The sequence below is a fragment of the Fistularia commersonii genome, chromosome 28 (genome assembly GCF_037954325.1).
Source record: "Fistularia commersonii isolate RoL2024-O1a breed Wild chromosome 28, RoL_Fcom_v1.0, whole genome shotgun sequence".
Taxonomy (NCBI): domain Eukaryota; kingdom Metazoa; phylum Chordata; class Actinopteri; order Syngnathiformes; family Fistulariidae; genus Fistularia; species Fistularia commersonii.
Window position 1 is genome coordinate 1,420,365 of NC_141311.1, and position 17,136 is coordinate 1,437,500.

At 48.8% G+C, this 17,136-nt stretch overlaps 1 protein-coding gene across 1 annotated transcript; it reads left to right on the forward strand.

Annotated features, from left to right (window-relative positions):
• Positions 1-14,002, forward strand: gpr139 (G protein-coupled receptor 139). Its single transcript, XM_086176195.1, has 2 exons — positions 1-164; positions 12,639-14,002. Exons 1-2 carry the CDS (start codon positions 17-19, stop codon positions 13,637-13,639), a joined length of 1,149 nt encoding a protein of 382 aa, XP_086032321.1. The 5' UTR covers positions 1-16; the 3' UTR covers positions 13,640-14,002.
• The last annotated feature ends 3,134 nt before the right edge of the window (positions 14,003-17,136 follow it).

Here is a 17,136-nt window from a genome sequence, read left to right on the forward strand (position 1 = left end):
GGAGGAGGAGGAGGCCATGGAGCACAGCCACATCTTCCCCGTTTTGCCCCCGAACGAGAGCGGCTGGAGTCCCGGGCAGGAGCCGTCCGAGTTCGCCCGGGGCTGCCCCCTCGGATCGCTGCCCGTCATCTATTACAGCGTCCTGCTCTGCCTCGGCCTGCCGGGTAAGACGCGCTCACGCCGGTCCCTTAAGAAAAATAAAACCCTTCTTTGCATTCAGAAGTTATGCTTTTGCATCTCGATATACTGTGCACCTTGTTCGTGTGTGTGTGTGTGTGTGCAAACGCTGTTGATTTGTCACACTGACCTTGTGGCGATCGCCTTTGCATGCATGCGTGTGTGTGTGTGTGTTTGTCCGTGCCTGCACATGTTTGCTCAGTTTGTTTGTATTTGTTGCTTTACTTGGAGTTTCCCGCAGCGGCGGCATGCACTCAGCATCGTTACATATATATACATATATATATATATATATTTGTTTTTTGCTCATGGGTTTAAATTAAAATATTTCTGAATTCGTGGAGAATGCAACAAATTTCCTCTGCTTTTTATGAACACACAACACACATGCGTTTTTACGCACCCAGGATGGGTTCATGTGCATTTTACGTGTCAAATTATCTGAGTGATGACTCAGGTTTGACCTCCGTGTGTGTGTTTGTATATGCGTGTGTGTGTGTGTGTGTGTGTGTGAGTGTATATGACGTGACTTCACGAAAATCATGACGCCGTCCTGAGCATTGAGCGATTAGTCGTCTTCAGACCCATTTGGCACCGCCGCCCCTCGGCGTGATTTACGAGTACTGACCCAGTCTCACACAGGGAGGCCAACTGGCGTGTGTGTGTGTGTGTGTGTGTGTGTGTGTGTGATTGTAGAACAGACAGACAAGGCGACAATATGGAGGTCAGGCGAAAGCGCTGCTGCCTGATTAAACGCGTCGGCCTCGGAATTCCTCGTCGCTGTTTAACCTGCTTGTGACGGGAAACACCTGTGTTTGTGATCCTCTCCGGCTCCGGATCCTCCTGCTTTCAGTCCTGGATCCAGACCTGATCCCCGTCCTATACCGGTCCGGTCGGAGACGGATCCCCAGACCCTCTCTTTCCCTCTGATCTGATCTAATTATTTCTGCAAATCACGTGTTACACGAGCGCTCCCCTCTTCCTCCGGTGTTGTCATTTTACATTTCCTCTGCAACCGGCAGAGTCATCTCGCCCGAATTTGCGTCTGTTTGTCTAATCACTGTGTAACAATAACGCCGGGGCGTAATGGAATCCGCGTTGGCTTTCAGGATTAATGGCGGGGCCGAGCGTTCGCCGCGTTCGGGTTTAACTTATTCAATCATTACCGCGCAACTTGTTTCGCTCAAGACGAAGGATGAATCTTTCATGAGGCCGGCACGTGTGAGTAGTAGCGGCGGCGTGACCCGCAGAACCGCTCTTATTTAACAATCCTGATTGATTGGACGACGCCGCCGTGGCTACCGGGCAGCGTTGAAGCGGTAGGGGTTTCAGGGTCGCTGTCGCGTCTGTGTCGCGCCTGACCTTTTCAACGCAGGACGGCGGAGGTCACCTGAAGAGGGCCGACGGTGATGAGAAAAAGGATTACGCCAGTCAAGTGGCGGGCGCGGGGGGGGGGGGGCGAGCGGAGAAGCTACGACGCGGGATCGACAGGGGAGAATTTAAGGGATACAAGGACACCCAGAAGAAGAAGCACGAGAAGAAAACCGGAGTGAAGAGCGAGAGATCTGAGCGGTAATAGAGAGAGAGATTAATAATGGCAGAGAAGTAGCACCTCTGAGCCCTGAGTGGGGGAGCCGCGGACGACAGAGCCGAGACGAATTGCCACCTTTTAAATTAATCGCTAACTCGCTCCCTCTTCCTTCCTCCCTGTGCGCCGCGGCGCAGCACGCGACGGGCAGACGTGCGGCGGCATAACAAACAGCAGAACGAAGGAGTCCGTCTCCAAAACCGCTTTTGACAAGCTGGGATTACAGAGGCGAAGCCGTACAGTCGCAAAGCACTCGTCGCTGAGATATAAACTATATTGTGTGTGGAGCAGCCCTGGTGGCGGAGGTGTGTGTGTGTGTGTGTGTGTGTGTGTGTGTGTGTCTTCGCACACACTTTGCCACACCTGCTTGTTAAATCCTTGTCTGGGTTCACAAAAATCCAGCTAACTGAATAGACGCCAACGTCTGTCTGCCAGGAAATAGTCGAAGCTGCAAGGTCGTGGAAGATTCAGAATTAAGTTCTTCAGCCTTGATTTGAATTTCTTTGTAATCAATTATAAAATAGTTAGTCGCTGAAAAAAGCGCATCGACCGGCTTTTACTCCAAGTCGTTGGAGCGATTTAGCATCACACCGCTAAATCACCACTTATTTCCAACAGATGCCGCCGCCGCCGCCGCCGCTGCCGCCGCTTCCCCCTCAACATAATTGAACCGAGCTGTGCGCGGTCGAGGACGGGATCTCAAGGCATTAATAACACGCTCAGGCGTCGTCGTTCCTTCCCGCTCCGCTAGAAGATCGTTGCGACCATGCTAAGAAACAATCTGGAGTCAGTCTGTCTGAGCAGAGCGTTCGCATTTATGCGTGCAAATGATTTGGATCGATAGAATGAAAACATAATGGCGACCACCTCTGCTGCTGCAGGTTCATTCCTGCTCACCTTATGTATGTTAAAAAGGATATAGGTTTCAAACGTCGCCGCCGGCATCCTTTACGTGGTTACGCTTCACGTGGTTATTTATCAGTACGACCACTGGGGGGCAGCGCAGAGCTCAGAGACAATAACAAACATGGTGACGATGTGCATTCTAAGAAAGAGACGATGACACGCGGACGGAGAATTATCCTCCACGGGTTATTCTGACGCCGACTTCTTCTTATTTTCTTTTTCGTGACATGGCCCCCCGATGGCTCCCGGAGGTACTGCTCTGTTCGGCATCCGAAACGTACGGCATCACGCACCCGTACCATATGTTAATGCTAATGCTAATGTGGATGCTAATGAGGATGAGGTTGGGTATGCGTATGTATGTGTGCTTATGCTAATGCTTATGCTTACAGGTATAGGTAAGCTAAATGTATGCATGTCCATATTTAATGTTGACTTATCTGTGCTATCTTATGCTTGGGCTGGGATGCACCTCCTTCCGTGACTAGCTGTGGTCGCTGATGTGTGTGTAAGTGTGTGTTTATGTGTGTGTGATGAGTGCGTGTCCGTTCAAACCCCCCCCCCCCCTTTTGGAGGCCAGGAAGTCAGGGATGTGGTGTGCGAACAACCCTTCGGTGTCCCAGAGGACTCCAGGTTCAAGTCGCCCGGCTAATGAAGAGCCGTGCCGTCCCAATATTCATCATTTGGATTATTGATCCGTGAATCGGCGCACGAAAGGGTTTTACGCGGAGGAACGGGAGCCCCCGTTACCGGATACGATGGCTCTACATCCGGAGTGGAAGATGGTGGTGTAAACAGAGGGAGAAGGACAGGATGTTGAAGGTTTCTGCTGATTCTCTTACAGAAAGCAGGAACAGAGCTGGGAGATGATAATGATTATTCAGTCAAACAGAGCGAGTTGAGGTTTTTAGTCCTGGTTTGTGTCCGTCCAATCTGCGGCCGCGGAAAGGGGCGGGCGGAGGGATGTGTGCTTGTCTGAGGGAGACAAGCCAGAGAGCGCAGGAGGCAGCAGGGGTGGAGGGTTGTTTGAGGTAATAAATCAGATGTTGTTGATGCAGCGACAGAGCTCGCTGTGTTTGACCAGCTGACATCAGAAAGCTGTCACTGCCACTAAAACTGCAGCCAACACAATCTAACCTGCCGCAGACGGGAGCGCGGCATCCATCGCCCCGCAACACCTCCGAACGGATCATTGTAGTCTTTTATTCACTCCTGCTGTCACTCTTCATCTTCATCTTCATCTTCTCCTCCCCCCCTCCCCCGCATGTTTTCCCTGCAATGGAAAGTGTTGAACTTCTCATTCACTTGAATGCATCTCATGAAGATTCACAGGTTCCATCCATCCATACATCCATCTATTCATCCATCCATCCATCCGTCCGTCCATCTATTCATCCATCCATCCATCTAACCACTCATCCATCCATCCATCCATCCATCCATCCAACCATCCATCCATGCATCCATCCATCCATCCCTCCATCCATCCATCCATCCATCCATCCATCCATCCACCCATCCATCCATCCATCCATCCCTCCATCCATCCATCCATCCATCCATCCATCCATCCATCCATCCATCCATCCATCCATCTAGCCACTCATCCATCCATCCATCCATCCATCCATCCATCCATCCATACATACATCCATCCATACATACATCTAGCCAGCCATACACCTAACTACCTAACCACTCATCCATCCATCCATCCATCATCCATCTATCTATCTATCTATCTATCTATCTATCTATCTATCTATCTATCTATCTATCTATCTATCTATCTATCTATCTATCTATCCATCATCCATCCATCCATCCCTTTATCCATTCCCTCACATGCACGTATAGTGTATATATATATATATATATCCCTCTATGCTTTGTGAGGCATTTAGCTGCATACACCAGCATCTGTTTGTGTAAGTAGTGAAGTAGAGCACTGGACTGAATGTAAATGTGTTTGTAAAAGCATGAAGAGGCTGATTTGTATATGCAGGATGTTCTTCTCCTGCTTTGGATTCCTTCGCTGCAAAAAGAGCAGAACTCCAGCTCTGCATTATTGATACAATAAGTATCATGAGCTGGAGCGCGTTGTCACCGCTCAACTACACCGATTCCTAAAGACACTTCACCGATTTCCGATATATTTATATTCCATTAGGGTCCGACTGCGACACAAACGGATCGATGGCTTTGTCTTCTTCTTCTTATAGATTGTTTTCCCCGTGCGCGATAGCTGCTACGGCTGCATTTGGACCCAAATCAATATTAAGTGCCCGTGATGGCGTTTTAAAGATCGCCGGCCTGCACGCTGCCAAACACAGGGTTAAGTTGCAGGTGTCAGAGCGTGTGTCTAAATCGGGGCGCATTACTATTATCCAAGGCTCGAAACCCGGAGCGGAAAAGTTGCGCGGCGCCGTGCCAGACGTCCACTCTCATCCCGGCGAGGACGGGATTCTCCGGGGAAGACTTTTAGAAAGTTTGTGCACGTCGAAAAGGGGGAAATGCGGCATACGGTCTGACCACGGCTACAAAAACACCGGACGACCTGATATTACCGAATCTGCGGGGACGCGGCGCAGCTGCACAAAGTCTGCGATCGTAAAAGTCAAATAAACTTATTTGGGTTGAACGTTGTTAACATTGGTTTTAACCTAAAAGTCATGATGTGGATTTTATGTATTGTAGTCGCAGGAGACCTGCTCACGTTATTCGTATAGATTCTTCCCCTTCCATTGTGGTGGAAGGCGTCCCGGCCTTTTGCTTTCTGCTCCGCAAGAGCTGTAATAGCTCCGTATAAAGAAAATCTGAAAGCTCAGATTCGAATATAGAGGAAAATCAGGAAGCGCATTCATTTCGGTTTAATTTCATTTAACGTCACGGCCAAGTGGGAGTCGTCCTCCCATTTCTTGAGATCCAGCTGACTGTTTCAAAGAGAAGTTTGTTTTTTTTTCATTTTCTCCCCCCCCGTGTTGAAGATCTTGCAGATATTGCAGATATTTGCTGCATTTGAAGTTTTGACCGGGTTAGCATTTTAGCACAATGGTAATTTGACGAAAAATGCAAAGGTGGCACTTTTTTGCTAAAACGCAGTTTAAACCCAGACAAAGAGCATTATGTCAGCCAGTTATGAGATCCATGCAGTAACACTCCATCATTTGCAGACACTTACCTCTTTCTTTAGGTGATTGATAAGGGCATTACCAAATAATTGATCGATTGGCAAGTTGGGCGAGTTGCCGAGCACACACACCCTCTCTGATCGCGACGTCCAGAGAGTTTGCATCCGTAAAGAAAGCAACATTAATAATTCTAAATAAATAATCGATAAATAAGTTAAGTAATCCCCTCCGTATGTCTGATAAAGAAAAAAACGCTTGACGAGCACGAGCTGGAAAACAGCATCTCTCAGCAGTGTGTTAGTTGGATTTTAGCAGGATAATAGCAATGTATTCACTTCTTTATCATACTTGTCGTGTGTGTGTGTGTGTGTGTGTGTGTGTGTGTGTTATTCAAAATGACTTCTGGGCTTCGGGCTTTGCCTGACTTGATCTTTCGCCAGCAGGAGGGTTTTCTCAGAGAAACTCAATTTCACATTTCAAATATTGAAGACGATTAAATGTTTCAAGGCTTTTTTAACGGCCTAATGAATTTCGAGCCGGCCCTTCTCTCCCCCAACAGGGGTGATAAAAGGAGGGGAAAAGGGGTGATATAATATTGATAATAGGAATAATAAAGGAAAGATTTGGTCTCCACAAAGCGCGCGGCTAACATGGAGTAGATGATTTCGTTTACACCACATCGCATTTTCACCGCCGCTTCAACATCGCCACGTCAACGCCACGTAAATTAACATTGTACAGAAATTAGAATATTGTGATAAAGTTCTTTATCTTCTGGAACGCAATTAAAAAACTAAAATTACTTTTTCATGATATCCTAATATTTTGAGATAGCATTTTTGAGTTTTCTTAAGATGTAAGCCATAATCAGCAATATTAACATAATAAAAGGCTTGAAATATTTCAGTTGATTTGTAATGAATCCAGAATGTATGACATTTTTGTTTTTGTAATTGCATTACAGAAGATTAAGAACTTTATCACCATATTCTAATTTTCTGAGACAGTCCTTTACATCAACATTGTCCTAATAAAATAATTGTCCTATCTGCAGCACCTTTAAGGTTCATAAAGAGCACAAAACCCCTAAAAAGGCCATTTAAACACTTAAAATTACTATATAACACTGGTCCATCAAGTAAAATGATAAATAATCACATAATGTACAATCCATATAATAATAATAATAATAATAATAATAATAGTAATAATTCTCGCTTGATGTCCAAAGTGTATAATAATAATAACTCCAAAAACAACAATAAGAAGAAGAAGATGAACAAGAATCACCTTATGTACAATACATATAATAATAATAATAATAATAAAAATGAGTATTATTTAAGCGACCCCCCCCCTTCATATGAACTGCGGTCATCAGGGACAAAGGTTTGATGACCTTTTCAGAAAGCTTTGAAGCCTTTCTCCATTCTCCTCTTCCTCTTCACCTCATCCCGTCTTCCTTCGTCTAATCCTCTCCTTCATTCATTCCCTTCCCTCTCAATCACCTGCTATCTCTTCGCCGCCCGGTGACCTTCCTGAGACCACGCTCCCTTTTTTCTCCCCCGCCTCTCATTTCCTCATCTTATTAGCCTCCGGAAAACACATCGAAGCTTGTCTTCAATTTTTCCCTGAACACTCAAAAAAAAAATCATGCCGAAGCTCATTCTCTTGTCTGGATCATCCTTTCCACTCCGGGTGTGAGGAACCTCGACGACGGCTTCCATGGGAAGTGCTAGCATCTCATTTTTCGGATTCGTTGCGGTGAAGTTGTGGGTCGTGGGTTGTTGTCGTCACGTCCCCTCGGCGGCGGCGGCGGCGGCGGCGGCGGGATGAGTCAGCCTGGTTACGCACCTCTGGAGCTCGCCGGGCGCCCTTTTCCCCCCGCTAAACAACATCCACGCTCCCGTCCCGGCGTTATATCAGAGCAGCAGCGGGAGCGGCCCGAACACAAAAGCTCTCGCATATAAAGACAGAAGAGGTCATCCATGCACACACACACACACACACACACACACACACACATTGGCAAAAAAGGACTGAGAGACAGAACCACGGCAGCCCATTATCCATCCTGCAGGTTGTCACAGCTGGAGATCAGCGCCTCGCGCAACTATTATGACCCGCGGGCGTGCACGTGCGTGCCTGTAGGTGCAGGTGGACGGCCAGGAGTGGGATGCATGTTTGAGAAAAATGATTATTTTTTTATTTCCCGCCCCTGAAGGTCACGGATTGAAGCGTTCTTATCGATAAAAATGTCCATCACGGCCGTTTCGGACGGCTTCCCGTGGAAGGACGCCGGCGTGTCAGCTCACAAACATTCGCCCCGAAATGCCAAAATTGGAGGTTCAGCAATCGTGCAGGCAGCTGGAGGCTGCGAAAGGGCACGGGGACGACGCTCACTTAACCAAAATATCGAACCCCCCTCCTCCTCCTCCTCCTCCTCCTCCTCCCCCCGACCCCTCGGTCTGATGCCAGTTTTGATTGCGACATCTGGATCAGATGACATTTATCGGCAAGAGTCCGGGAGATGTTTCGCCTTCCTTCTGCTCTGCATCTGATTGGATGGTCATCCCTGTTTTTACTCCAGTCCTTTACATTGACATTCTCCTTAATAAAATAATCTGCAGCACCTTTAAGGTTCATAAAGAGCACAAAATCCCTAAAAAGGCCATTTAAACACTTAAAATGACTATATAACACTGGTCCATCAAGTAAAATGATAAATAATCACATCATCCATATAATAATAATAATAATATTCTCGATTGATGTCCAAAGTGTATAATAATAATAATTCCAACAACAACAATAAAAGTGAGAAGATGAACAAGAATCACCTTATGTACAATACATATAATAATGATAATAATAATAATTATCAGCAAGAGTCCGGGAGATGTTTCGCCTTCCTTCTGCTCTGCATCTGATTGGATGGTCACCCCTGTTTTTACTCCAGTCCTTTACATTAACATTCCCACGTTCACACATTTTTACATCCAACCTAAAAGCCTTCACTGGGATGAATCCTGTTTTGGAAAGCATGAATAATCCTCAAAGGGGGACTGGAACCGTGCATTTGGACATGTTTTGAGTTCTGAGTTAACAAGGCTGGGTCACGTAGCTTCCAGCCGAGGGATTTAACCCTTCACACCTCCCGCCCGGAGCCGCTCCTCCCCCGAGTGGAAGATTTCATTTCGCAAAAAGCCGGCGGCGAGTCCTGCTGCACCGCTGCCTTTTTTTTTTCCCCTTTCTACTTTTTTCGCCGCTGTATAATTTATAGCATCTCTAAACGATAACACCCGACCGCCGCGCAACATGACAAAAGGGCAATTTGTATATTGATTTTGTTTTTTTTTCCTGTAAATTTAGTCTAATTTAATTAGAGCCTTGTTTCATATGTAGCCGATCCACGTGCAAATTGATGGACTGACCCTCGGGCTCCTCAGCACAGATGTAATTTAGATTTTGACAAACCGATCTCGCTAATAGCGCCCGGGCTGAGCTCGCAGGTGAATTGCCTTATGTTCTTAAAACAGCCACTCGCCGCATGATGGGATGAGTCACAGACATGGTGAGACGGGCCGCCATGTCACAAATTAAATCCCCTGGCTTCGCCGGCATTAATATGTTAATAAAACAGTAATGCCGGAGGAGCCTGAGAGGGAATTTTTTATCGTTTTTTTCTTCTTCAGTTTGCAAATGCCGCCGTCGGGCATCGCAGCACACCCCGATCTGGACATTTGGCCCGAAGAGCAGGTGCCCGTGCTTGCAAGCGTGCAGACAAAGCAAAGAGCGGGAGTCAATTGAAACGAATGGACGGCGCTGCGAAAAGCAGAATCCGTCCGGGGCTAAATGGAAATGTCAGCTTCGCCACGGAGCCCCTTTTGTATGTCTGTGCGAGGCTGCAGCTCAGCGGGGAGCCCGGGCACAATCAAAACGCCGCCATTGACGTCCGGCAGAGGTCAATTATTGGAAATGTCTCACCGACGGTCAAAAAAAGGCAGGTCAAGACTTGACAGGAAGTGTTGCCGGTGCAAACAGGAAGTGATCGGCAAACAACGCTTTTGTGAGCCGGCCGAGGCTGCAGGTGTGCATACAATGCACACCGGCAGAGGTGAACAAATAAACGAATGGAAAGGACAGGAAAGAAAAGGAAAGGAAACAGAAGCGCGGCGCCGCTTAAACTAGACGCCTCCCTATTACAGCTCTTTGCTAACACATTAAAAAAGCGTGTGCAGACACACAGACGTTTAAAATCGCTCGAGACTCCACAATGTTTCCGCTTTAAACTCATTTGGCTTTTCAAAATGGCACTTTAAAAAAACGCGTTTCTCTGCATACGACACAGCAATCTTACATAAAGACACACGTTTGCCATTTCGAATATAACCACAAGAGCTAACTGGCTAATGGCTAATGGCTAATGGCTAATGGCTAATTACTACCATGTCAGTCAGGAAGTAAACACGAAGAGACCACAGCTGAGCAGCTTTTATTTCATAATAACAATGAAAACATTTTTGGGGGGAAAAATATGACTTAATATGACAATTATTTTACAGTAAGAAGGTGACAATGTGCCTCTGACTTTTTGGTGAAAGGTCAGAGAAAATTCGACGATTGGAAAAAAGCTTCACAATTTGAACTATTTTAGCATTTTAGCTTACTAAAGATGGGAATGCTTTTAATGCTCATTTAGCCCAGCAGCGCGTAGTCAATAATATGGATAAAGTGTGTGCATTTAGTGCAAAAGGTTGCTTTGGTTTGCTGTATGTGGCTGAACTGCCTGCTTTTGCAGGTTATGTGAGGTCCTTTGCAGTTTGTGAAGCCTTCTGTAATATCCGTATTATTTAGCACACCTGAATATAAGCTACACCCGCTAAAAAAAAAATTAAAAAAAAATTAAAAAATCAACGGCAGGTGTCCATGATGTAACATGAGATATTTGAAGACAAACATTTTTTCACTTCTAATTAAATACATACCAGTAACATCCACTAAAATGTACTGGAAATGCTATTTTTTTCTGAACAGTAGCTGTAACACGGCTGATTAAAAAGATGAATAATAAATTAGACAAGGAAAAGTCCATCCATCCATCCATTTTCTATCCCTACTTTGTCCTACTCCAGATGATCGCTGCTCTTCTGTGTCGGAATTGAACGGCCTCAGAATTTCACGTTAATTTCATCGGCCTGATGTTACGAGGCTGTATGTTTTTGCCGGCGTGAAGCCCATTAGCCCCCCCAAAAATCCATAAATTAGCCTTATCATTGTTTTTGCCGCAGTGTTCAAAGCAGATGAAAAAATAGCGCCTTTTTACACCTGCTCGCAAAATCGTCTTTTTTGGAAAAAAAAAGCTGCAATTATGATTCCAGACCAGCATATTTACATCGACGGCAGCTTTTTACGGCTCGTATTCCCGCTTGGGGTTCGGAAGGAACAAATCCAAACAATCACACAGGGAAGGTTAAATTTCTGTGTCTAGATAAGATTGATATATTAATCGCCCTCACGATCTGTACATTTCTTTCAGCCTGACATGTGCACGCGTGCACGTGTGCACGTGTGCAGGTGTGCGTCTCCAGCTGCCTTCCTATCCTTCCAGTCTGGCAAGGACATCTTTAGTCATTTTCTGGAGCCAACTTTGTAATTTGTAATCAGCTGATAGCGTCCGGGTCAGTGAAGTGTGATGTACCAGACTTCAAGATGCCATATTTAATCCAATCCCAGATCTATTACCGAACAAGGCCGCGGGGCCGTGAAACGTTCACTCCCCCACGCACGCACGAGCGAGCGCGGCGTGCGCGCCGACAGATGCTGAGTACATTGACGTCTCGGCGACGCCGTGCTGCAAATAACGTCGAAAGGTTCCCCGCGGATCGGAGATGACTTTGCGCCGCGCTTTGCAGGACGGAGGTGATGGAACAGATGTAGGGATATTCCTGAATGTTTCGGCTTTACCTCATGAAGTATCAGAAGCTGGTCTGTGCAGCGATATTTCGTGTGGAAAGACATAGAAAAAAAAAACACAGGAGATATTAATCTGATGAAATCACCGAACTGCTTTTCAGTTGAGACATGAACTGCCGAGGTCGTGCTTCTCTAAAAACGACGACGACATAAATCATGCTTTTCCACGCATCCATGTGGTCATAATGGCGCTTCCCCCCTGCGGGATGCTCACTTGTCCTGTGTAAATAACACAGCGGCCGACGTGCACGGACAACGGGAGGTGCAGATTTAAAAAGCGGTAGCGAGCGGGAGTGAACTCTGCAGATTGGCGAGGCTGCGGCGCCGCACACCCTCCACCTCCACCCGCACATCCACCTCCACCACACAGGTTTTTGTTGTGCCTTTTACACTTTATTAGAGATAACAATTTTACCCGGAGCAGAGGCAGGTGCCAAAGCAGGCTGAGGATTAGGGGGTCCAGCTGGGGGGGGGGTCCGGCCCAACACCCGCTAACAACCACTGAGCGAATAAAAGATGGGAATACTTTTTGATGGAGTGGATGTGAAAGGAAACGGCGTCTGCAGCCGACCTGCATCCAAACGTGACTCCATTGTCCCGCCGCTGTGTGTGTGTGTGTGTGTGTGTGTGTGTGTGTGTGGGTGTGTGTGTGTGGGTGTGTGTGTGTGTGTGTTTGCTGCAGCTCCCCGTCGGCCGACTTTCCCTTTTCAATTACCTGCCTGCTAACAACCTATTTATCTTTTCCCCCTTTCCTCCCCGACCGGCGCCAATTCCCTTTCCAATCTCGCCATTCTTTCCCGTCACGTTCGCATTTCCTCGACCCGCCGGCCGCCATTCCTCGTCGCCTTCCCTCCTCGTAGCCAACATCCTGACGGTGGTCATCCTGTCCCAGCTGGTTCTGCGTCGTCAGAAGTCGTCCTACAACTATCTCCTAGCGCTGGCGGCCGCCGACATCCTCGTGCTCCTCCTCATCGTTTTCGTCGACTTCATACTGGAGGACTTCATCCTGGCGGCGCCGCTACCGACGTCTGTGAACAACGCCGTGCAGGTGCTGGAGTTCTCCTCCATCCACACCTCCATCTGGATCACCGTTCCTCTCACCATCGACCGCTACATCGCCGTCTGCCACCCCCTGCGCTATCACACCGTCTCCTACCCGGCTCGCACGCGGAGGGTGATCTTCGCTGTCTACGTCGGTTGCCTGCTGTCCGCGGCGCCGTATTACTGGTGGCCCGAGCTGTGGCACAGCCTCCCCGGCGTGGGAGGAGGAGGAGGAGGCGGCGGCGGCGGCGGCGGCAGAGAGAACAGCAGGAGGACGGTGGCTCAGCACGTCCTGGTGTGGGCCCACTGCGCCACCGTCTACCTCCTCCCCTGCACCGTCTTCTTCTCCCTCAACGCCGTCATTGTGCGAAAGCTCCGCAGGCGCCGCAGCTGCTTCCGCCTGCGCGGCTACTCCACGGGAAAAACCACCGCCATCCTCCTCGCCATCACCTCCATCTTCGCCGTGCTGTGGGCGCCGCGCACCCTCATGATCCTCTACCACTTCTACTCGTCCCCGCCGGCGTCGCAGGGCGCCAGCCGTCTGCTCCACACGCTCACCGACCTGGCTAACATGCTAGCGCTGCTCAACACCGGCGTCAACTTTTTCCTCTACTGTTTCATCAGCAAGCGCTTCAGGGGCATGGCGGCCAACGTGCTGCGGGCGCTGGTCCACTGCCAGAAGCAGCCGCCGCCGTTCTACGCCAGCCACAACTTCTCCATCACGAGCAGCCCGTGGATCTCGCCGGCCAACTCTCACTGCATCAAGATGTTGGTGTACCAGTACGACAAAAACGGGAAGCCCATCTGCGTTTCCTCTTGAGTCCTCGGGCCTCCTGCGGCCGCAACCCCCCTTCCCCTTACCCGCCCTCGCCGCCCCCATCGGGGGGACGGCGCCGGGGTTTTTGTCTCCCTGGCAACCGGCCTTGCCTGCATGGGACTCTTTGATGCTTGAAAATGTCAACATGCCCGATGGGAAACGGAGGTGACACTTTAGCTAGCGGGGAGCGATAACACAGCGGTTGGCTAGCAAGGTGGAAAAGCAAACAGCGGAGATGCGCGCGGCGGCGAGTCGTCCCGCGTTCGATAAAGTAATCACAGAGCGACAGCCGGCCTCCGATAGATGTCGATTGTTTCCACCGTGCAAAAAAAAAAAAAAAAAAAAAAAAAGGAAAAAAAGCAAAAACGCTAGCGAGCGACGCCAGACTTTTGTTAACGCCTGTATCGCCGCCGTCTCTCGCTGACTTTTACCAGCCAAATGCGTCTGGAGCCCCAACCCAACCCTTCCGCAAGACCCCCCCCCCCCCAAAAAAAAAAAAAAACGGAAGTCGTCAGGTCAGGCGTATTCACTCAGGCACGGCCGCCGCCCCGGCTGTCGCTCAAGTAATATTAAAAAGCGCCGTCGTCTCCAGTTTAATATGCAGAGGAGTCACAAAGACGTTTCTCATTTCGGGAAATCCTCCCCGACGTCCAAGCTCGCCGGCTGACTGTTGTCGTTGTTTTTGTCGGTGCAAACTGTAAAATGACTGTTACTGTGTCTTTGGACTTTTTGCGTACAACGGGAGTTTTCGACAGCGGCCTCGGGCTGCGACTGCCGCCGTCGTCAATCTATCGATCACATTTCCGATGTAAGGGAGAGGAAATTTCTGCCGGAGCTAGATAGTCCTCTATTAACTATTCATGGAACTTGACGATTTACCGTTAGATATTATATGGATGAATATAATGAATGTATTATCTCTTTAACCCTTTAGTTGTCTGAGAGCGAGAAAAAAAGAGGGACAAAGAGAGAGAATGTAAAAATCTGCTCTTTTCCCTCTCGTTTCTTTTCTCCAGCCAAGGTATTCTGTGCCGCTGCGCCGCGGTTGAATTCGGTCTCAGGGCGCAGACATTGCAGCTCCGCCGGCCGACGGCGGTTTAATTAACATTTCACCCCGAAACGCGGTCATGCGCGACCACGTCTGTGCAGCCGCGGTCCTGCCTCGTAACCATGGAGGCGGGAACGCGCTCGCCATTCCTCGCACTGTTAAGCCTCGTGGAAACCAGACGCGGAGATCAATGCCTTTCCCCCCCACCCCGCCGCCGCCGCCGCCACCGGCGTAGACGACCTCGGGGCGTCGCGCCGCTCATCCATCCTGCGAGAGCGCGGATTTCTCGATACCTTCCAGGAGGGATCGGACACCCCTCATTTTAACGGACGGGGCTTCAGATCTGATGGATCTGCGATGCTCCTCTCGCCGATGATGAACTCGACCCCGGCCTCCATCGCCTCCTCCACTCACCCGAGCAACTAAATGAAGCAAAAAATACGGCTGCAGCAAAAAAAAAAAAAAATAACAACAACAACAAAAAAGGGCATGGAGTTTATATTTCTGACCATTGTTTATGTCACTTGTGGTAACAATTAACAGAATCCTGCATGGCAAAGTAGCAAGATGCAGCTTTATATTTAATATTTTACTATGAGGAACACCTTTCATCCACTTCAAAAAAAAAGAAAAAGACGTTTTATAAAGTATTTTGAGAGACGTTTTCAAAATGATTCCTTCCGACTTCGGGAAATATGATTTTGCGGGTGGGAAGGCCGTCGCCGCGGGAGACAACCAGGACCGAAGGTTTCACGTCCGCGACGAGAAAAAGGCAAAAAAATCGGCGTCGGTACCGTTGACCTCCCCCCAACCTCCTCCCACCCACAAACATCGTTCGCGTTATTTTTACGTTATTGCCGTTTTATCGACGCCGTCCGTGTGATTGTGCTTCGCCTTTATCTGCGGAAACCCTTCCCCTGCACCTTCAGTACGATATGAATGTGTCAATCAAAAACAAATACAAAAAAAAAACAGGGTCGGCGGTGGTTCCCCGGACGATGAGTCTCTGCGCCGCTTTGAAAGATGGCGGCGGCGGACGACGCGACCGGTCCGCGTACACAAAGTCTAATCGTGCCTTTTTAAACGTGCCGCAGCAGTGAAAGAGACAAACGGTGCAATAAAAAGAGAACAAAGCAATGGACATGACCAAGCACAGTACGTTTGAAAAACAACACGGTTAAGTGGATTTTTTAAAGGAGAGACCTCGGAGTCGTGACGGTTTGTGAATCTGTGCTTTTCCCAAAGTCTCAGAAGCAGACGGATCGCCGGAAATCATCTCCCGGGATGGAAGGAAGCGGCTCCCCCCGACCTCTGCGGACAACGGCTGCGGAGGTATTCCACACTGGAGGTGTTTATCTTCTTGGTTAGTGATCCCTCACAGAAAGGTGTTCCTCCGAGGTTCTCCGGGTTCCTCCCACGTGCAGGAGGTTCGCCGGAGACCCTGAAAATGCCCGAACGTGTGAATGATCGTATTTCCCCGGACGCTACTTATGCAAGCATTCCGGGGAGACGACGGCATCCGTGCTGGAGGATCCAAACATCTCCCAAGTAAAATCTCTTTTTAAAATTCCACTTCTCGAACCTCCCGGGAATACGAATCGGGCCGAGTTCGCCAAATGAATTCAAATACAATTTTCTGCGGAGGTAACAGCCTCCTGCTGCCGCCGAAGAAAAACGATGTGTGTATCACAGTCGGGTCAGCGTGTATGTGTGTGTATGTGTGTGTGTGTGATTCAAACACCTCCGGCGATTGTGAGATTCATTGGCACCTTTTCTCGGAGAATGTCACGAGGCGTCATCCTCACAGCCGTCTCTCAATCTTCTCGTCGTGTGTGTGTTTTTTTTCTACTTTCGAGGGGGAACTTTTTTATCTCCCGTCGCCCCGTTTCGGATGTTACGGCGTGATCTGGGATGTTCTCCGTCCCACGTCCTTTGTCTTTTCCGCCTTCGATTCCTTCCTTTCTTTGCACAAATTGATTTTTTTCCCCTCGCCAAAATTGCAAAGAGAACGAGTGAGCGGAGACCCTCACATCTTCTTAATTTCCAAAGTGTCCTCCTCACCCGATAACCGATCACCTTAAGCCTCCCCGGTGCCTCGTGTCGCTCCCCTCGTCCGTCGTCGGGTAACCGCTTCGCCGAGCGACGACGAGATGAACGACGGCTCGCCCGATACTCGCTCCTGGTTCGGAATCCCGCGAAGACCCGAGCCCAGGGATCGACGTCGCCATGACATTCACGGCGCGTGTTAATCCTCTCCGGCGTTTCGACCATGTTAATGAGACATTTGCGTCCCGGCGGCCTCCGGGGAGCCGCGCGAGCATGACAGGAAAACCAAAGCAGCTTCACCACCGTGAGGAAGAAATGCCCGGGATCTATATTTTCCCACTGCGGGATATTAAAAAAGATAATGGTAAATCAATCCGGTGGGGGGAAAAGGGTCGTTCTCTCCCTC

What these genes read in the sequence shown, in the direction of transcription:
- gpr139 (XM_086176195.1), top strand. Translation starts at nt 17, where the DNA reads ATGGAGCACAGCCACATCTTCCCCGTTTTGCCCCCGAACGAGAGCGGC. An exon ending in GCTCTGCCTCGGCCTGCCGG is followed by an intron (nt 165 to 12,638) that starts GTAAGACGCGCT and finishes CCCTCCTCGTAG; the next exon opens with CCAACATCCTGACGGTGGTC.